The sequence below is a fragment of the Ammodytes marinus genome (assembly GCF_949987685.1).
Source record: "Ammodytes marinus genome assembly, chromosome: 1".
In the NCBI taxonomy this organism is placed as follows: Eukaryota; Metazoa; Chordata; class Actinopteri; order Uranoscopiformes; family Ammodytidae; genus Ammodytes; species Ammodytes marinus.
This window is the reverse complement of record NC_137230.1, coordinates 9,770,821-9,792,986: the sequence shown is the minus strand read 5'-3', so window position 1 is coordinate 9,792,986 and position 22,166 is coordinate 9,770,821. Positions and strand designations below refer to the sequence as shown.

Sequence of the window (22,166 nt, the reverse complement as noted above, 5' to 3'; positions counted from 1 at the left end):
TTCACACATACACATGCTTTGGCCTTTGGTTCAATAGAATTACTTTATTATCACTATTGTCCTAGTAGGAACAATATAAAAAAAAGCAATTTATGAAATGACTAGCTTTCTAACACTCATAATTACTATATTCATCTCTTTACTGGATGGTTAGGAAACATGAGCTGTCCATTGGTACATAATCAATGACTTTTAATATAGCAAAAGCTGTAACAGGCCGCTACTTTTATAATGAGTTTAGCTGACTGGATTTGTAAATGAATGACTCACATTATACCACTGTCTAGTAATGATAAAGCACAAGTGTGGTAATTACGATTTGGGTTATGGTAGGAAATAACTAGTTTGTTCGACATCGTAGTCCGATAAAAAGTATTAAAATCTGTGTGAGCATCCTCAATGGAAGGTGTTAAAGAATGGGGATAACGGCACTCATTTTACATGCACATTGTAGGTTGTATGTATATAATTACATTTGTATAATTTGATGATGGCTTCCCAATGCAAAAGTGCACTGTTAGCTGAGACAGAAATGGTGTAAGAATCTCATCTTCAACAAAATCTGTCGACAACTTTTACATTGATTGCCATGAAGACTTCTACATTATGTTAATATCAATTGCCGTCAGATGTACTTCTTGTTTTTTACTGATTAAACAGCTAAACTGAGAAGGCTAACACATCACACCTGCTGAACATAAGCATACTATTGTCATCGTGAAAATATTGCCATGCTGGTGTTGGCATATTATTGAAGGTACCACTTTGCCTAAGCACAGCCTAACAGAACTGGTAGCATGGCTGTATTGTGGTCACATTGTGCATTTCCCAAATAAAGTTTGCTTGGAAGCAATCCATATGTCTCAAACTGAAACACTGAACACTTTGGCACAAGTAGTGCTACTGGTTGGATGTCTTGGTCAACAATAAAGCTGCCATATAGTCTAGTTTTGTGCTTTGGTCTTACAGTAAAGGGAACTTGTGAGCTTGGAAGGTACATACAAAATGCACAGAGGCTCATGGGTATGGTGGAGTCAAAAGGAGGCCAACAACATACTTACAGTATGTCCAGTATCCTTTAACATTGAGTATTCTGAATGAATGAATTACTTTCATAACTTTCATACCTATTTCTTCTACTATTTAGTAGTACATTGCATGAAACTGCATCTGGTAATCCTTTGGGCTGTTTCAGGGTGGTGTGAATGACATCATAAACATACACATGCAACCATGACTGAACTATAAAGCATTGCTCACACATGCCTAAGAAATTGACGACTTCATTGAGACCCCAGCAAGAGACAAGGCAATGTTGTATCGAGTTGGGTGTGAATGTTTGGTGGGGGTAGGCAGCTGCTATGTAAAAACAGACAAAGACAGAGACTGCAAGTTAACACTGTCTGCCAAATATTTTCTTTTGATCCTGTAGCTGCAAGAGTGACTCATCGCAAAGACAAATAATGGTTTTGAATTGTTTATGAAATGTATCTGATGTCATTAAAGTGATAAATTGCCTCTTAGCTTGGCGGCATTGTGGATTTAGAGGTGTGCTGCTGCATGTCAGAAAATGGAGGCTGTCTGCTTCTTTATGCAGAAAAGATTGCTCTGTCTATAGCACGCACCAGGAGTTCCTCTATCTGTTTGCTGTTCCTCACCATCCCATGTACTGCTGCAAATATGCAACAAACAGTCAAAGGCTTGTTGCCACTCCCAGGCACGAAAAACCTGCTTCCTGAATGTCATGTTTCCCCAGAACAAATCAAAACAGCTCTGCGATTAGTCTGCTAGTGTATTTTCTGAGGCTGTTCAAAGAATACGGCGCTGTTTTAATCAGCCCAAGGGTTCTGGAACTTTCTCAACACATATAAAAAGGTCTTGGTAAAACTTTTAATTTATTAGAGAAAATCAGGCAAGCCTTTCCCCCTCAAGCTCTTGGGAGTTTCAGTGTATACCTCTAAAGTATGCCATGGTCTCTCTATTTCCACTGCAGTTCCTCCAGTCATCCTGAGACTGGCCGAGCCCGAGCAGCGCCACGACACTTGCATCGAGTTCACGGTTCGGGGTTACCCTCATCCCAAGCTGCGCTGGTTCCACAAGCAGAGGGAGATCCTCAACAACGACTTCATCCGCACCGAGATGGACTTCTACCAGGACTATCTGGAGGGCTGCCTGACCTTCCAGAACCCCACGCACGTCAACAACGGCAACTACACTCTGGAGGCCAGCAACCCATTGGGAACAGTCACCAAGACAGTGTACGGTCACTTCCTCACTCCCCCGGACGATGATGGCGGTGAGTGGATCATTTTGGGTTTGTTGGCTATTTGCTCACTGTGCTTGCTTGGTTGATGAGTGTTGCACTGTTGTTGGCAGCCGGCAGCACGGATGACCTCATAATCCAAATCAAGAGTATGACTAACATGGCATTTATACAAGGTTATTAACACATTTTTTAACATCCTCAACATCAACTTTGTTCTCCTGGATTTAAAAAAGGAATAAAAAAAACAGGAGAAAATACAAAATACTGCCAAGTAACTCCCCGATTCCCACACGAGGGAGCATGGCCCACTTTTTCGAGATCGAGCACAATTGGTCTTCAGCTATGGTTTAAATTCTTGTTTAAACTACTGGTGGTATGGATTACAGTTTCCATTCTAGGTGGGGAATAGGGAGCTTTTTTAGTTTTTATTCAAATCTCCCTACACAGGGTACAGGTTGTGGAGCCCATCCCTGCTGGTTGGATCACAGCCAGCGGTTCATCCACAGTTCAGTCAGGTAGATTGTTCGCTTACAGTTCATCCTCAGTTCACAGGCAGGGAGAATAAACCCACAAAGACTGGCAAATTTCTCCCCATGGTCAATATTCCAAGGTTAATTCCCGGTGTCAATCTATTGACATACAGCTTGACTTTCTCTGTGTTCTCTTTTGCAGACATAGTGGAACTGGGTGAGTGTTTCTATTTTCACATTTAACCCCGCTTTATATCTATATATTTATTTTTTTAATTTGTTTTTTTACTGCTTCTTTGTTTGGCGTCACACACACGCACACACACACACACACACACACACACACACACACACACACACACACACACACACACACACACACACACACACACACACACACACACACACGCACACACACACACCAACTCTTATTGGGGGAGTATCACTTTTAAGATGGTTACCATGGAGAAATTTGTTTGCTTTGTGTTGCAATGCAAAAGAAGCTCTTGGCATTGCTGCTGAAATTTGATATGTGTAGCCTACTAAAGGATTTGATGAACACAGCTTTCTTAACAAATAGTATGTTCATGGCACATGCCTTGCTCAAAGGGCATCTAAGAGAGGGGGCGGCATTTATCCCTCCCTTGCTCAAATCACCACAGCCAGGGAAGAGATTTCACCTCCATGTCAAAGGTTCGAGGGGTTAATGCTCTACACATGTTATACCCGACCATGCCATGTAATGTTGGTGTCAATGCTAGTTTAAAGTCTCTTAAGGAAGGAGACAGCCACTCAGTGGTTCATGTTTTCCAATATTCCCAAGACACTCCTCGCCCGTTTTTCATTTTTGGAGATCTGATGCTTTAGTGAAGCCCTGTTTTGCTTTCATACACACACACTTCCAAGGCACTGAATGAATATATGTATCAACCTAGACTATTCATTATTTAAAACCTTACCGGTTGAGGCATACTTAGATATTTGAGGGTCTTATCATTTGAATGTTGTGATTAAAACTGTTCCCCTATCTTTATTTCAGTGTTATCTGACCTTGTTTTTTGATTTGAATTTTTCTGACGGCATGTTTTCTCCTTTATTGCTGTTTGTTTATACCTATACCGTGTCAATCAAATGAATAAGCTTTGATGGAAACATGTTAAAAAACTACTCACTGCACAGAAGGCCTGGCTGGTGCTTTGCTGTTCAATGCTTTTAGATGCATGGACCAGATGGAGCTGGTATAGACAGTTGTTTCAGTGTGGATTGGAAGCTTACGAGACGCTTGTGGTCGAGACAGGGGGTTAATTAACCCTTTGCAAAGCCCTGTTCCCATAGTTACTGTGGCTCCACCTGTTGCTAGCAGCCAGTGACAGACATACCACCTCCATAGCAGCATTCTTCTCTTTATAGTAGGCCTATGCAACCATGTATTTTTAATACATAATATTTCATATTTATGTGGCTGATAACCTAATGCCGTTCGTAAATATTACACGGTGGTCATTGTTTTTTTCGTTGCTGTTTTTTTTAACCTTTAACCACACATAATAATGTAGTATGAAATGCCTCTTGGCTTTCATAGTGTAAGATTTCATTTAAAAAATGTGTGAGAGAGTGACATTTCAGCGGGCCCCCCCCCCCCCCCCCCAAAATTTACAAATGTAATGTTTTTGAAACATTCTAAAAATGTTTGTGCGTTTTTAAACACATTGTTTAATACATTTTAGCATCTTAATCCAGTGTTTTAATCCTGCTTCCTTTAAGCATGGATAGTAGTGACTGAGTGTGCAGCAGAGTGAGAAAGATAGGCAGACAGACTTGCCCAAATTATTAACTAATTAAATGTCATTTACACACCCAGTGTTTTTTCGCTATAGCCTCCAATGTCCTGATGGAGGAAAAGGGGGGTCCGGGGGTATGCCCCCCCGGGGAGATTTTTTTTTCACCTTTTTAAAGTGAAATGCATGAATCTGGTGCACTTTGAGAGGAAAATTAAGAGGCTAAATATGAGGAATTGAGACACTGGGTCTGATGAATTAGAAGCTATTGAAGAAAGGCATTTGGATTTTCCATAAACATATTAATTTAACATAAAAAAATGTATGCAGGATCCTCTGGGTTGGGCTCTCTTTAACGAGACCTATTTCTCTGTAATATAATGAATGCATTTAAATGCAGTGAGAGGAACGAAGCAGAAGAACTCTTGTCCAGCTATGCCGTGATCTTACAGTTTTTCTCAGTTGCTTTGGTGCTTTTCTCAGATCAGAATGAAAATTCTCATAACTATTAGTTCAACCTCCGCAACATTTAGTCATTTGAGCACATCATAGTAGCAATTTCTCCTTCCTCTGAACAAATTGCAAATGCTTTTGGACATGTATCAGTTGCTTTCATACAATTCTCTGCTGTTTTATAACATTGTCATTTGCTTATGTCATGTCAGTCAAAATGAACTATACTTATGGATGCTGAATAGTCGTTCCCAATAAAACTAATAGTCTTAATTTCATTGCTTGAGTCATTACATACAAAATTGTTGAACTAGTTATCAAATTCTGTCAAGCAAATTGTATACCTTTTCTTTATCATAGATACTTTCCTCGCTGCATTGCAAGGGATAATATCCGTTGTGATGTAGATGAAAATATGTGGCAAGACAGACAGGAACGTTTGGATGTGTCAGAATGATTTACCTATATATGTTCAGTTACAATATGTCCTGTTATATTGTTCACATTTGTGCACAGCTCTACCAAAAGGGTGTTTTTTTTATGTTTGTTCTAAATAAGTGACTGAAGTGTATTTTTCTTTTGCACAATGCTGTAGAATTGCAAAGAGCATATAGCTACAGTAAAAATGTGAAACATACGTATTCAGTGTCTTGACAGTTTCATTGACATGAATACTTGCTTTTGAGGAATAGACTATCCATTTTGAGCAAGTGACGTACTTTTGCAGGTTATCCACTAGGTTTTGCAGTTTGCACTAATTGTTTTGAGAAATGCACTAACTGCTGTGCAAATGTTAATAGTGATGTGAGAAAAGCACCAAAGCGACTGAGAAAAACTGTAATCTAAAAAACACAAACTCAAAAAAAAAGTTTGAAAACCACTGGTGTAGATCATAAGTGAGTGTACTTTCAAACAATATCAGCTCAGGTGGAGCACATAAACACTCTTCTTCATCCATTATTTACACTTCAGCTCTTTTGATATCGTTTTTTGTAAGGGTACCGCTCTCACTACAACCCCTTAAAAACCGCGTTATGCTCATGTGAAGCTTTGCTTGGTAAATAGTAAGCCTGTTTGGGCCTCAACCATAAGGTTATAAGGACACCCCAAAGATTTGGTCATTCTCTTTAATGAGAGATGTCAGCAACAGAGCGTGTATAGCGCTAGATCCCTAACCTCTATAACTAACCAGCCACGGTGTTAAACGAGCTAGTTTCCCACCCCACTAGCCGTTAATGGGTGATGTGTTGTTTTGTGAAGCGGTGAGCACAGACACAGTCATATTGCTGCAAACGATGCCTTTTGGCCGGCTTTCACACTGCTGGTTTGGTAAATCTCCTGTGTGTGATGTGTGCTCTGGCCCTCAGGCTGTTGTGGCAGCAGAATAGCAGAGACGGCTCAAACACAGTATGGCTGGTCCGATCCCTGACCTCCATCATGGTCTCCTTCCATCTCAATATGAGGCCATTCTTTCTAATCGGCCATGGATTATAAAGCATATAGGCCAGGGATGGGAGACGGATGGATGGAGGCTGACTGTGTGGGGGAGCTGCATTAGGGCAGGCAAATGGCTTCGCGTTGCCACACACACACACACACACACTCAAATATATACACATTCACACACACACACACACACGCACACTGCCTCTGGGAAGTGAGGCAGGTGCGTCGCTTAGGTGATGGGAGTGCGAAACATTATAGCGACGGTGTGAGGGAGTGCAGCAGGCATAGCGTAGAATGGAGACTGACAGGCTGACTCATACTAATGGTACTGAGTAGAGAGGGATCAAGGCTGGGATGGAAGGACAGAGAAATGGTATTCATGGGCACACACACACTCGCAGACACACAAACACACACACTCACGCACACAGAGCAGTGAACTTTAGTGTCCTGTGTGTGTGTATGTGTCTGAGCCAGTGGCAGTCAGTCTACCATGTGGCCATTAATTTGCCCACAATTACTCTCTGATGTCCTGGCTGGAGGCCTTACCAGACTGGAGTTTCCCTGACACCAGCTCATTTTATTTTAATATAGCTCTGTCTCTGTCCTCTTTTAACCCTGCACTCCGCTACACCTCTGCTGTGGGGAAAAAAACTTTGGTTGCGTTCCGAATCGCATAGTATGTAGAAAAAAGATTTAGGATGTCCCGATTCTTGTGGCCAGATTTAGGATGGTTAGAAGTACCCGGATGTCCTACTTCATGCGGCCAAGATTGTTAGTGTTGAAAAGTGCATCCTATTTGGGCGATTCTGACCCACAATCCAGTGCGCACGTGAAGTGACGTAACATCGACGAAGCCTCCATATGAAAACAAACGGGGATGCGACGGATATAAAAGCAAGAGGCAAGATCAAGGCGCAATGTTATGATGAAATAAGAGAGAAAAGTATGTCCCAATAGTATGCCTAACTAGATTATTTTTATCGTCGGATGTAATATGTAGAATAGAAAAAAGAAAGAGTATGCGATTCGGAACGCAACCATCGTTTTATATTGGTGTGACATGTTGCATTTTAACATCAAGATAAAACATAATAATGACCACTGTAGACCCTCACCTGAGTCCAGCAGGCTCCAGTTCTAAACTAGAAAATTCAGTTGGACTTTTCTATATACATGTCAAGTTCATTTTTCCCCTCCACCTGATTAAGTTTGACCTAATGCAACTTTTGGTGCTCTTGGATGGGCGAGCCTCTTTTCTGTACGTCTGCTCGTATAAGTGTGTCCTCTTATTTGAACACAGCTTTTTTTTTTCTTTTTTTTTTTTTTTTTTTTTTTGTATAATTCTTTTTATTTTGCTTTTTTTTTGTAACAATAATCAAACAAACAAACAACAACACCAGACAATACATACAAACTAAGAAAAGACAGAAAAAAAATTAAAAAAGGACAAATGTGTATGTTGTTCATTATTGCATGATCTCACACACACACACACACACACACACACACACACACACACACACACACACACACACACACACACACACACACACACACACACACACACACACACACACACGTAACATTTAAAGACACACAAAAAGAAAAATCCATGTCCTGTGATCTCCACCGTAGTTCCCCCCTCCCTTCTCAGCAATGCTACAAGCTTTATTTCTCATAGTGCCTCATAGATGTGTTTCCATACTTCATTAAATTGATTTGTTTTGTTGTTGTCTTCGGATAATGTCTTTTCTATGGTCAGATAATATTTCATAAGTTCTTTCCAGTTCTTTAATGTAGGGGCCTCTGCATCTTTCCAATATTTTAAAATTAGTTTCTTGTAAACAAGGGAAGAAAACATAATTTGCCATCCCGTAGGGTACCTTACACCCTCAGGGTTCTGAAAAATGCACAGCTGAGCTGAGAACTGCATTTTTGTTTTACAAATGGTTGATATCCATTCTTGGATTTCATTCCATCCTTTGTTCACTTTCATACAATGCCAAAAGGCGTGTATGAGGGAGTCTTGAGAGCCACACTTCACACGCTGGTCAGAGGAGTCAGCATAAAACTTATGTAATTTATCTCTAGTATAATATATTCTTGTCATTAGTTTATATTGTATTAACCTGAGATTTTCATTAGTGGTAATTTTATTTGTAAGATACAAGCATTTCTTCCATTTTATATTGGCTTCTTTGAATTGGAGATCTTTATTCCATTGTTCATAGAGCTTATGCATTGAGTAGTGTTTAGATTCTTCCTTCAAAAGAATATTATATATGCTACCAATTAACTGTTTCTTCTTTCCTTTTTTAAACATAACCTCCTCAAATGGTCCTTGAACCAAATCATATTGTAAATTAAAGTTTTCCATTATCCAATTTTTTAACTGTAAATATCTAAACGATTCTTGGTTTGACAGTTTGAATTTATTCTGAAGCTCTGTGAATGGTTGAACCCTATTGTGCGAAATTAGATCTGACAATTGATTAATTCCCCTTGAACACAGCTTTTTTAAGGTCTTTGTCTTCGTGTGTGTGCAAGTGTGAGCCTGCATTTGTGCTTTTATGTCAACTAAAATCCCCAATGTCTTGTCTGTTAACATTAATTTCAGGCTTGTGTCTGCCTGGAAGCCAATTTTTTTAAAGTTTCTGTTATCAACATTCTTGACATGTGACAGACTTGAGTGTGCATTCAAGGCTGTGTGCAGGATTCTGATGGAAAGCCTTTTTTATCAGCTTTTAGACATACACATTTATATCCATCTACGTTGTCTTATTGTCCCAATCTAAATTGGCGCAAAACAGGGGCAACACAAAGTACTTCCTGCTTACGTCAATCCATTTCACCTTTAACATTGATTCAATTTGCAACAAAAAAACATGACAGGGAGAACTCTTATTTTTGAGAGTTTATTTAAAGGACAGATGCACAACTGAGGAAAGCACAGCATATTATTTTCAACAAGCAGTCAGGCCTTTCAACAAAACAAAGCGGTAAAGACACTTTGTCTTTAGTTAGAAATAAGTGTGGGAGTAAGCCACAGTCATTAAAGTTCTTCTGGTTGGCAGCCACTGATGCTTGTTTTGTGTCTGTGTGTTGCAGTTCCCTCGTTGCCGTCAGATGGTGTTTCAGGCCCAGAGGAAGATTCATTTGGGGTGAGTATTGTTTTTTACTTAATGATGTCGACCAAAGCGTTGGTTAAGATGTTTGCCCCTGGACTCGACACAGAGAGCCGCTCTGTGTTTCCCACACAAACCCTAAAGTGCTTCTTATTTGTCAAAGGACCCTCATAGGGGGTTTGTACTCTGTGTTGACATGCGGCACTAAGGCTCAAAGATTGCAATACGCCAAAACCAATGTTTCAGTCCTTTTTCAAAAGCTGCATGTTTGGACAATAATGATGTTGACCATGGTAACACACTGCTTCAAAAGTCTGTGCTGCTGTTTTGAATTGTTATAATATGGGGATTCCTTTACTATTATTTTTATTTGAAATATGCCACTACAGTACAGTGAAGGTGCTAACTCTACCATGTTTAATGGTTTCCTTTAATGGCAGGCATTTTCACATGCTATAGGAGGAAACGTACAGGTGCAACATTACAACTGGAATAGTCATAAATGTTACGGTTATGTTGTTACTGTATGTGCATCCTGGGTCCTAGTAAGCTAATGATCATGTACAATACCAGGACCCTGTAAAAGGTCTATATAAATCAGTGAATATCTCCTCACGATCCGCTACCTGTGCATACTGTGTGCATGCTATAAAACAAACTCCAGTGTTAATACACAGCCTAGACTCTGAAAACGAACCTGTATGCTGCTAGCTATGGTGGACCCCATTTGTTTACGCATATCCTTTGTTAACATGCCCGTTTACAGAGCCTACGCTGTGTATGGACACCATATATTTTTCAGTTCACAGTTCACACACATTACGTACAAGTAGTGGATTGAAAGGAGATATACACTTATTTTTTACAAAAAGTGATTTTGAATGCTGACTCCACCTTTAATTTACCTTCTGTCAATTGCAATACATCACATCCAAGACAGGCTTTAATTTTTCCCCCGACTTGTATAAATGTACGAGAAACAGTAGTCAAAATGTGGAACAAAACCCTGAGTTGCAGTGTTTAAGGTGTTTTCAGAAAGCTGGAAGGGATTAGGATGCCCTGATCACCGGCTGAGTCTGACACAGCATTTAATTTCTCTTAGGTTTCCATCGCCGTGGGCTTGGCGGGCTTCGCTTGTGTCCTCCTCCTTGTCCTTTTTGTTCTCATCAACAAATACGGCCGGCGCTCCAAATTCGGTATGAAAGGTAAGTCTACACAAATAGCCAGACGGGCAGAAAGGCAGGGTGGCAGCTAGGCTTTTTTCCCCCCTTCTTCTTGTCTTTCTGCCAGTTGCATCATTGTGTAGAATCTATTCCCCCTTAATCTTCTCTTCAAAACCATTGTTCACCAGAACATTTACAAATGCTGCCAGCGAACGAGCCCTATACTCTTTACTGCATGTTAGCAGAACCATTAGTGCGCTGATGTCTTATCCCCAAGAGGACCTGTTTGGGAAAAAGAGCTTTTCCCCCTTTTGGAATGGCCAATGAAATGTTTTCAGTGAGTGTTGCAGGAAACTGGCGTTTTGTGTTGCTGTCTGCTACATGCAGTTGACTTTGCTGAAAACCAAACATTTTACAATCGTCTATACACATGCACACACAGACTCAACTCAACACTGCACATTTAAACAAAGGTCTATGCAGCACACATGCAACTTGTACATGTGCCTACTGTGTAGAGAGCAATCGCAAAAAAGGATCCTGAATTAATTAGTGGACTGGCGCTGTCGTTCATGCTGAGGAAGTCAATGGGATTAATTTGGCTTTTGTGCGTGCTGAGCTTTCATTTTGTGTCAGCTCCAGGTTTTGCTTGTGTCTCTCTGGCGTTGGCACAGTGGCAGAGGTTGAAAGCAGTGGTAGAGCTGATCTAGGAACAGAGAGCAGGGGGGAGAGGGGAGAGGGGAGAGGACGCTGGTGGTTCAAGTGTTTGCTCACCCGACTACAGCTCTTATCAGTTGGCAGGCTGCAGCGTTTGGTGGCTTGTGGAGGGTGAGCCACTCACAAGAACACACATCCCTGTGGCCCTTTACAACATGGGGAACTTGTGATTCAACTGTATACATTTCTTCACCGCTGTTGGTTAAGATAGTTTAAATCAACTTGCCTGTATCTGTCAATGTCTAGCTTACGTCTGCTTTTGTCTTTAAATGGTGCACTATGGAGCTTTGGTGTTGTCAGAGAAATGACAGTGCACCTTTAATCAAAATATGTTCTAATAACAGCTGCAGGGGGCCCCACACCTCTTACCATGCATGTTTGAAATGTCATACTGTATGATAGTCTAAAGTAGAATTAGCTGCTGCCAACCCTTAATTATCTACTTTACAGGATTAGAGCCCTTTACTTACCTCGGTTAAAGAACTCTCCGCTGTAATTATTTAGGGGGTGGCAATTATTGTATTGAACTAAAGCTGGCTCTAATCAAAGATGAGTCCTATAGTTAATGAGGCTCTACAGGCGTGTTTGTGATGTCATGGCAAGTCATACGAAATTCAAGCCGATGCTCGCAAAATGGTTCTATACAAACAAAACAAAAGTCCCATATCAAGTGCATAGCATGTTTCTCACGATGTGTTACTGTAGGAATTTCAATTCAAAGCAAAGTGGTGCTTCAAATGCAATTTCAGTGCTCTCCAAGCAGGAGAGCATGATTATCAGCCTGATGTCTTAAGAATCAGTATTTTTTAACTACTAAGTGCCATGCAGATCTCCAGCAACATGCCTGTCTCATAAAAGATGTTAATGAGATTTTATTAAATAATATTTGTTTGTGCAATGGTGTGTGCATCATGTAGTGAAGTATGGTGTGCAGGATGAAAATTCACCGCTGCCTCTGCCCTGTTCCACCTTATTAAAGTTGCCATAGTGCTTAGCTGTATGTCTTCATGTAGTGGTGAACAATAAGAGACACATCAGTATTAGTGCTGCCATTGCTCCTCTCCCCGTTCCCTGTCACGTATAAGTGTGTATGGCCAGACTGTCTGCACTGCACAGTTCAGTTTAAAAAGAGATGTTGTCTCCACTGTCACTGTGAGTGATTGAAGGTATAAAAGACCTAAAGAGAGGTGACCTCATACTGTGCTGTACAAAGGCCTGATGTGTTCAATGTGTGTGTGTGTGTCCTCCCTGCCCACTCTTGTTCTGGAGAATCAGCTGGAAGGCCTGAAGAAGTCATTACCTTTGGATGGAGCCATAATGGATTTTCGCTTCACTAAATCACTGTGGCTCTTTTGGCTGTTGGAGTTTGATCACCGACCGTTTCTGGGCATCCAATAAAAACTCTGTTTTTCTTTTTTTTTCTTTCTCTCATGTGGCTGGTGCGAGTGTGTGTGTGTGTGTGTGTGTGTGTGTGTGTGTGTGTGTGTGTGTGTGTGTGTGTGTGTTTGTGTGGGTGCATGGGTGTGGGTGAGCTACATTCAATTGATTTGCTAGCATTTCAAGGCCCACCGCCAGCCCCGTTCACTGGCTGCCTCGGTTTTAGAGCTCTGACAGATATACTCCGGCTCAGTTTATGTGGTTGTAATTGCGGTTTTATGAAAGATACTTTGCCTGTCTGCATGTGTGCGTGCAAAAGGAAAATGGACTCTCTTTCTATGGAAAACCTGTTGCTCTGATCAATATATTGTCACCTTATACCTCCCAGCTCAAACATCATGCAGTTTCCAAGCAGCATTATGAATCACACCAGTGGGTTCCAAATTGTCTTTCACACTGATTTTATTTTTTTTTGTCAGCGGGGAATCAATAATGCTTCTTTAGAAAGGGACACTCAGCATGTCAGTAATAAGTATTGGGTTACCCTGTCATCTTTTCCTCATGTTCTCGTTGAAACGCATCCCCCATCCACCTGCTGCTTTAAGTGCAACAAAATGTAATTAATTTTGTCGAACTCCCTATTTTCCAGTCCAGAAATTTTGAGACTCAAAATCGTTTATTTGTCATGTGCATAACTATAATCACAGTAGCAGTTGTTAGCAATTACATTATTGAGTCTCAGGCTCCCTTCAACATCTAAACCTAAAAGAGAGAAAACTATACTGTTTTCAGAGGATCACACAAGTGAAGAGACCCACCGAGTCCTAAATACACAAACATAGTGCTAACACACGCAGTGCAAATACAATCTTAATAGAGATAAGGTGTAATATATACATATATAATACGGTTTAAAGTAACTGCACATTGTACATGATACTGTAAAATGGACCTTGCAATATGGACAGATGTAAATGATAAATTAGCAGTTGTACACATTATTAAGAATGACCCTTACATATGTATCCTTGGTAACAGGTGTAACAAATAAACAAAGTATAAAGCCTAAACAGATGTTAACTGTAGTAATGTGACATAGTTTGACAGCTCAATAGTACAATGGTTTCATGACCATCATCCTGACATTCTCTGTCACATATCTTTGTCCTCATAACAACACAGTGACTTACTCAGATCTGAATTTTGGAAACAAAACCAGTTGAACTCATTCTCCGTGTCCCACTAGGCTTGGGAATCAATGCCACTTTGTGCTGCATTCTGGGTATTTCTGGGGCTCATCCACAATAGTTGTTGGCAGCTGCTGTGTGTTTATATAAGGAGCAGATGATGCAGGCGCTATTTTTGGCAACGTTTCACTGCAAAGTTTAGACGTGAAAAAAAAACATTATACAGTGCAAAAACAAGAGGATACAAGTCAGGAGGAAGTGACAATTGATGGATGGAACAGCATTGAGTGACATTCATTTTAAGAAGGCAAGACACCATAAAGCAGATGTTCAAACATTGTTGATCTTTTTCTGAACCCAGTGAAACTTGATGTATTTTTGTATTAGTCTTTCAATTGCATATTTGTCTGTAGGCCTATCAGTTCATTTTAGTTTGATATAGAATTATTTTAAGGTAGGGTACCTACCTGGGCAGAGCTATACGGCTTATTTTTATACGTGTAAGCCAAACTTGCAATTAATTGCATGTGGTATGGCTCATCTTGTAATTTGCCTGATCCACCATCATCATGCTAAGCTTTAGCTGACATGGTTCTTGCCGTAGCTTCATATTTACTGTACATGTGATATGGCCGGTACATATTTTATTTTTTATTTTTTTATCTTGGCCAGGGTGCAGTGACTTCCTGCAGGCTCCACTGGTTGCCTGGCAACCTCTCTGTGAAGACAAGGAGTTGACGCCCCCATAAAATCCCAACTTGACCCTTTTAAACTGAGGTTTTTGTATGGATTAAACAAACATGATGTAACTTGATAATAAGAGAGCTTTGGAGGTTGTGGGATGCAGGTCAGTACTTTTGGACAGAGTTGCGCTAGCTGTTGCCCCCAATAACCAGTCTTTTCGTTAGACTAAGCTAACTTGCAGCTTTCAATAGCTTCATATTTGCCATACAAACATGAGGCATGATTGTCCCAGTTTAAAGTGTTTATGAAATCGGAAATTATTTTGCTCTCTCAACGCAAAATCCAGTCGTTCTGTCCATTCAGCCCCAAGAAGTCAGTGAAAAATCCATATATCCACCTCCCACAGTCCCTACTTCCATTCATTAATCAACCCAGCAAAATTGCAGATTCATCATTAATGACAGCAATTGCAGCCCTTCAATCAATCATACCTACTGTATCTTCCCTTGTTTTTAGTCTGACCCTCTTTTAAAAGCTTGATGACCCTGGCTGTCCTCATGATTATGAAACTGCACTTTCAGGCCAGTGTGCCTTTGTGAAATCACACAAAAAGAAATGCAGCCCACAGTCTTTAATACTGCTAATACTATGAGACTGAAAATGCTGACTAGAGCAAATGACTGACTCATGAATCTGAGACGCCAAGAAGTCAGGGTCAGATGAAGCACAGTTAGAGGCAGCGGGCAGAAGGTCCAGGTAAGCACACAGTGTCCACATTTAATCAAGTAATGCCCTCTAGCCATTACAACTGCACAGTGACCAGTAGAGCATGTAGTAAGAACTGAACCTGTGACATCTTTAAGACAGTGCTTAGTCCGCTCTCATTAGAACTTCGACTTAATCAACATTGACAGTTTTCACCTTGTTGGACACGCACATAGACTTGTAGTTAAATCACAGAGATGCCCACCAACATGCCGATAAACAAGGACACACACATCTATGCAGACACACACACACACACACACACACACACACACACACACACACACACACACACACACACACACACACACACACACACACACACACCGCACAAACTTTACCCCGTGGCAGCCTGCCTAGACTCATGTGATCCATGAGTGTGTGTGTCAGTGCGGCTTAGCCTCCTCTCCGCTACATTACCTGAACAGGCCTGGGGATGATCAGCCCCCACACATGCACACACATGCACATGCACACGCACACGCACACACACACACACACACACACACACAGACACACACACACACACACACACACACACACTGCAGCACTCACTGCATCAGTGCCTCGCTTGGCCTCCAGTGGCCACAGTAAGCTCTACCACCAAAGAAGTGAGATGGGCAGACAGACACTCTTGCTATGTGTCTATAAGAATTTCAAGCACATCTCAGAAAGACATTTTTCAATTGAATGTGATTTACATGCCTTCCGAAATTTGGCCCAGTCGTTTTAGAAAGTTGAAACCACAAACCGAGTCCATTTGAAATCAGACAGATATGTATCCAGTGGTGGAAAGTATTTAATTTCCCATATTCAAGCACAGCACACATTTAAGGTTGTACTTTACTTGAATATATCCATTGTATAATTCTTCTAAAGTTCCGGCGCATATTGTATCATACAGAAAACCTATTGTTTATTGTTGGCATCATGACTATGTGTTGTGATGGGAATAATACGACAACGTACAGCCATTGTATTGGCTGAGCTGAAAGTATAAATCACAGAGGGCAGGGAAGTGCTGACACATTAACACCCTTACTAATCGTGTGCAGATGGAGAACATTAAATGGAAGAAACTAAATGTTTGGCTTTCTTCATTCTGGACTGATTTTTATTGGGACATTCTAGACCCCCTTTTTGAACTATGGCGTACGAGACTGAATCTCTATTTGTGCTGATGCATTATTCATGAAAATAAAAATGTTGACATTTTGAAAAATAAATATTCGTCTAGTGGACATTGTGTAAACATGTTCCATCTTCATTGAGGTTGTCCAAAAAACAAACTCAAACTATACGTACATATAAAAAGACCTTGTGTCATCAACAGAGAGACAGTGAAACAGAAACCTCTTGTCTTTGCTGCACAAATGGTGTTTACCCTTCGCTCAGTTGCCACAGCGCCCGCCATCTTGATTGGCTGTTATTCATCCTTCTGAATGTGTGCGACAGATGGGGACTTGCAATAAAACAGCAACAGGCGCAAGTGCTTCTTTCTCGTTTTTTTGTTTACAGCTATATATCTTCCCAGAAAGGAAGGCAGTTTGTTGGATAGTAAAGTTCTCCTTCCATCATTGCTGTCTTATATGTCTCATATATAGGCTTGTTTTCAGACGTACTCTGCAGATGCTTCTACATACCGTCAGCGCTTTTAGTCAACCCCTAAAAGCATGTGGATGCTGCTGCCTGCAAACCTCTCAGCCGCAGCATGATCCCACATCTCCTTTTCCTTAGTCCTTTTTGCACCTTGCATAGAAAATGACAAAAAAATACAGAAAAAAAGGGTTGCTTACTTATTTATCGCGCGTAAAAGTTGCATGAGAGCCCGTCCTGGGAGTTTGGCTATAAGGTGCTGTCCGTCCCTGGATGGATACGGAGTGCACGGTGGCCTAGGGGTTGTTGCTGTGAACACGGTGTTCTCGGTACAAAGAGGATCTCTATTTTTTTTATATTATTTTCAACTTCAATCTGCCAGCACAAGACTGCTAATAGCTAAGTGCCTTCCTGGTGTCTTTCTGCAGAGCTGCTCTCTCCTGTGCCACACGCTGCATATAGTGCGCTTGTTGAATGCACTTTGACCGGGTGTTTTGGAAAAAGCTTCTTTCTCTTCTAGATCTTTTGCTATCCGTGGTTCATTTGGTAGTCCTCAGTCTTTTGAGTCTATTCATAGCTTAATAAAGCATCTTTGAAATGTCAGAAAGGATAGAAGCCGTGCTTTTTATTCAGCAGGCCTTTCTAGCTGCGGCAGCAATTTGGCTCCGTCCCCCTAGGGCGATTGCTCAGAAACTATCACGTTTGGTCCTTTTTTTCTCTCTCTCTCTAACACAATGGAAAACTACAAGAGCCGACTGTGTGGGAGACACAAGTGCTTTGTTTTACAATGAATACAAATTTAGTTTACACTGTAAACCGTTTAAGAGGCAAAACAGTCTTCAGTGCAGCCACACAATAGGTCCATGAAAATGCATCAGGGACAATGTCTACATTTCCATGTTTCAATTAGTATTGATCTGGAGAACTCCTCATCTGCTGCTCCATTTTGTTTTTCACCGAGAGCTTTATCCCCCACGGAGAAAATTGTGGTGTGAATATAAACAATCTCAGGGCTTTTGCTCCGGTGCCAGTCCAATCCAGTATATTGGGACTGCTCAAGTGAGCACACTGCTCAATCATTTATGGATTGTTACAGCTGTTTTAAAACCTTTATTTAGCTCTTTAGCGCCTGCATCAATGTATTTTATTTATATCCTGCACAGCTTACCCCACAGTCTTTTGTCAGCCATTTTATGTTGGCCATATCTCTTTTACAGTTGGGTAAATAGGACAGATTTCTAAATTTTTCTCCATACTTAAGTCTCTATCAGTGGAATTGAAACATTCATATTCTCATAGTCTGGATAGAGATGCATTCATGCAGTTTACCTTTTTTTTTAAAGGGTGCCTCTCAACTCCACAAGTAATCATAAACACATTTATTTTTTGCCCTGAACTTTCATTCAACCTCCCAACCATACAGTGTATTCCCCATCCTGGAGGACTTTGCTAATGATTATTGCGCTCATATTTCCAGGAATTTACATTAATGCATGGAGAGAGACCCAGGCGATATAGTGCTGATGAGTTTCTTCCAAGATAATGACCATGGAGGGACCGAGCCTCACCAGACCACAGTCGTCGAGTAGAGTGAACTCAGCTTGGACAGCATTACCCACATTTTGTAATACAGATTTGACTGTTCTCAGTTGGCTTCACGGTCAGCAGGAGGTGGTTCAAAGTGCTGCCACTGTTATTGTCATAAGAAATGCCATGTTAAAGGAATAGTTCAACATTTGTAATTTTTCTAGCTTTTAACCTCACTCTGCGGCTCAAGAAAACATTCCTGTAACGAAATTAGCAATGTTCACTCATCCAGGTTAGCTGAGCTCAAATACCGGTAGTCAAGGGGAGCATGTAGCCTGCCTCTGTTTATTCACCACGTCATAATGCGCTCTACATGTTTACAAGTTATGTCATTTTTGAATTTTAGTTAGTTTGAGGTTGGAAACGCAAAGAAGTTGCTGATGAACATCTTTCAAATATCCAAATGCAAACTAACTTCACTGCGGTGTTGGAGGGTGAGGTAAAAACATAAATAAAAATATGTTCCTTTAAATCAGGGTTGTGGTTAAAACATGTATGAAAGCATGGCCCAAATTGTGGAACCAGAGACAATTTGCTTCCTCAACCGCTGCTGGATGAAGCATCATCTCTGCTACCGGCTAACTAAGAGTTAAGACAGTAACCTGACCAATAAAACAGGCTGAATGAAGAGGTGTAGCTCGGTTCTAAACCTCCAGCTTGTGCAGCTCAACACTGCAGCCCTCTGTTCCCCTCCAGAAAACCTTTGGCGTGACTCCAGCTTTGATGTTCTACTTGTGGAGTGTGATGCTTTGCTTATTTTACCACAAAACAGAGCATCCACTCAGAGCTGGGAATGGGATTTTCTCGGGTATGAGACTATTATTGCCTAATTCTTTTTTAAAGACCAAAAAAAGAGAAGTATGCTTTGAAGGTGTTTTACCCCCAACACTAACCACTTGTTAAACCTGTGTGAATTTTCGCCACGGGCACAGAAAACAGCTCCGTTTATGTAACAGTAAAATATGTGTGTGTGTGTGTGGGGGGGGGGGGGGGGGGGGTCGTGCTCACTCCTCACTCCTACGCTGGATCGGGGATTGTGATTATTTTATACTGAGTGCAAGTAATTCATTTGCTAAACCAGTGGTGATATAATAGTATGTTTAGTAATGATATCCTCCTTATTTATAACAGTGAGCATATTTACTGCAATGTATCCACATATGATCATGACAATATTGTAAATATTAAGTCATCGATTAATTAATGACGGCACTCTCAGTGAAAGTGACAACATGCATTATATTGAACTGTTACAGCACTAGCATCATATTCCACTGTAAATGGTGACATATTCTACTTTGTATTTACATAAAACAGTGAAAGTATTTTGGTATAGCCCCATGTAAGGATGACAATTTTAAAAGTACCATAACTCTTATAATAGTAATGTTTAGTTTATAATAAAACACATATTACTATATGAAGAAGTGACAGGGTTCTTCAATGTACTAGTTTGTCTGCTTTTTCCTGTGGAATACTTCATACTTTCACCTGTTCACCAGGCCTCTAGAAACACCGAAAATCAAACAATATGGTAAGAAAGAAGAAGACATATTGATCTTGTTGCAAAATGTGGCTTATTTTAAGCCCTGAAAGCCCCTTCAGCTACTACAACTCCCCCTTTAGATCTCAACCAGCAGCCCGGTAAGCCTGCATTTGAGGCCATGAAGCCGCCTTCTCGCTGTTAAATATGGACCTGTCCTTTCCATCAGCCACACTTTCCATAGCCCCATATTCCCATCAGCTCAGCTTCCCATCAGCCCTCTCCAGTTGCATTATAGCACCTCTGGGACCCGCAGGCCTTGTGTTATAGATAGAGAGCAGGCCTCCATCTTTCATAAGGGTGGTTAATGTTTTACCTCTAGAGAGTAATTGTTATGTAATCACAACTATGTGGATTAATTATTCATGGGACATGCACACACACATACACACACACACACACACACACACACACACACACACACACACACACACACACACACACACAGACAACACATACACACAACGTGAATCTCTTTCTACATCTCACTGGGTCTGTGTGTGTCTGTGCTCTCTGTCTCTCTGTCTCTCTCTCTCTCTCTCTCTCTCTCTCTCTCCTTGTACCTTTATTTCCATATGTCTCTCCATCATCTCTCTTTCTCCTTCTCTCTTTCCAGACTAATGGAGTTAGTGAGCACTGAGGATAAAACAATTAAAAGAAAAATTCATTTGAATGAATTAAGGAGGCAAGGAGCTGCAGTATAGCCGACACTTCTGAGGCGAGACAAATTATCCTGCATGGCGGCTTTAGTAGCATTTTGCAGTGGCATTGTCGTCCCACCCCATCAACCTGTGTTTTAACCCGTGGAGAAGCATGTGTTCGTACACAACCATGCAAAGTAGATGGAGAATGAAAATGCTGTGCGCTCTAGTCTAGACCTTTCTGATGGACATGGTTGGAGTAGCGTACAGCTGTTATATGCGTCTGTGGTGAAACTAACCAGTCACTTTTCTCGTCATTTCCATGTATCTTCCAGTATTTGCCGGTGTGAACGGTATCACGAGATCCAAAAAAATGTGCCGCCTGGCTTCCGTAAGCCTATCGGAGACTGTCAAAGAAAATGCCAAGGCCATCTGTGCTGCTCTAGGAGGGTGTGAAATGAAGATGGAGATGGAGAGTGTGTCACACTGCGATGAGAGGTCGTTACCGGCTCCTCAAAGCCAGCGCATTATGTCAATTTAACTGGTCACAGCGTCGTGGGTCACCGCCACATTCTTTTTTTTATTCTTTTTCAGCGTCTGACACCTGAACACTCTGGTAATGAGTCTAGAAGTGTGTGGAGTTCAAAATGTGCATTAAGGGCTGCGATGCCTCGGAAACAGCAGCTAAACGGGTTGTCTCCGCTGATGATCAGATACAGCCAGATGGCATCGGGGCGTCTTGTGTTCGGAGTCACTGCGGAAACCACTCTATCTCTCTCTCTCCTGGCGGATTGTCACTCCATGTGTTTACGAGTGGCGTAATGACTGTATACGCTCTGCAGGGGTTGCGCGTCTCGCCAGCTAAATGGCGCCATTTTGACACCATTTTCATTCGACGGATCCAGGGCAGTTGCCTCAAGAAGTGTGGAGGAAGGCCTACCTTGTGTTGCTGTGCTTAACAAGCTCTTCAGCAAGACACTGACATTGACAGGCAGCACATCCTCTGTTCAGTGGCTGACCCTGACCTCTGGCCTGTCTCTGGAGAGGAGCATTCGAAAATAGGATTACCCTGTAGGGAGCCATTTATAGTGTCAGCCCCCGAAAATGTTCAAGGCTGACTGTGGATAAGTGGATCCATTCTTAGCTCTAATGTAATCCACAGATGCGTGGGGGGGGGGGGGGTGCATTCATTTTATTTTCTATTTATCTACTGTAGTTTCAAAAGAAGTATACAACGTCTGTTTCTGGGGCACCACATCACAGTTCAAAGTGTTCTGTGCACATCATCTGGGCTATAGGGCATCTTCGGATGGGTCCTGATCTTTGTCCATCTTGGGATATGTCCTGTCGTTGTTTATCAAGCAT

The 22,166-nt window shown here is 41.3% G+C and overlaps 1 protein-coding gene across 1 annotated transcript in view; it reads left to right on the top strand.

Moving 5' to 3' along the window:
• ntrk3b (neurotrophic tyrosine kinase, receptor, type 3b) overlaps positions 1-22,166 on the top strand; it is a gene marked incomplete at both ends in the record, with an annotated part of 161,357 nt that overhangs the window by 82,496 nt on the left and 56,695 nt on the right. The window contains 3 exons of the mRNA XM_080030427.1: positions 1,994-2,296; positions 9,525-9,577; positions 10,644-10,746. Coding sequence (XP_079886553.1) covers positions 1,994-2,296; positions 9,525-9,577; positions 10,644-10,746 — 459 coding nt within the window. The remainder of the gene's footprint in view (positions 1-1,993; positions 2,297-9,524; positions 9,578-10,643; positions 10,747-22,166) is intronic.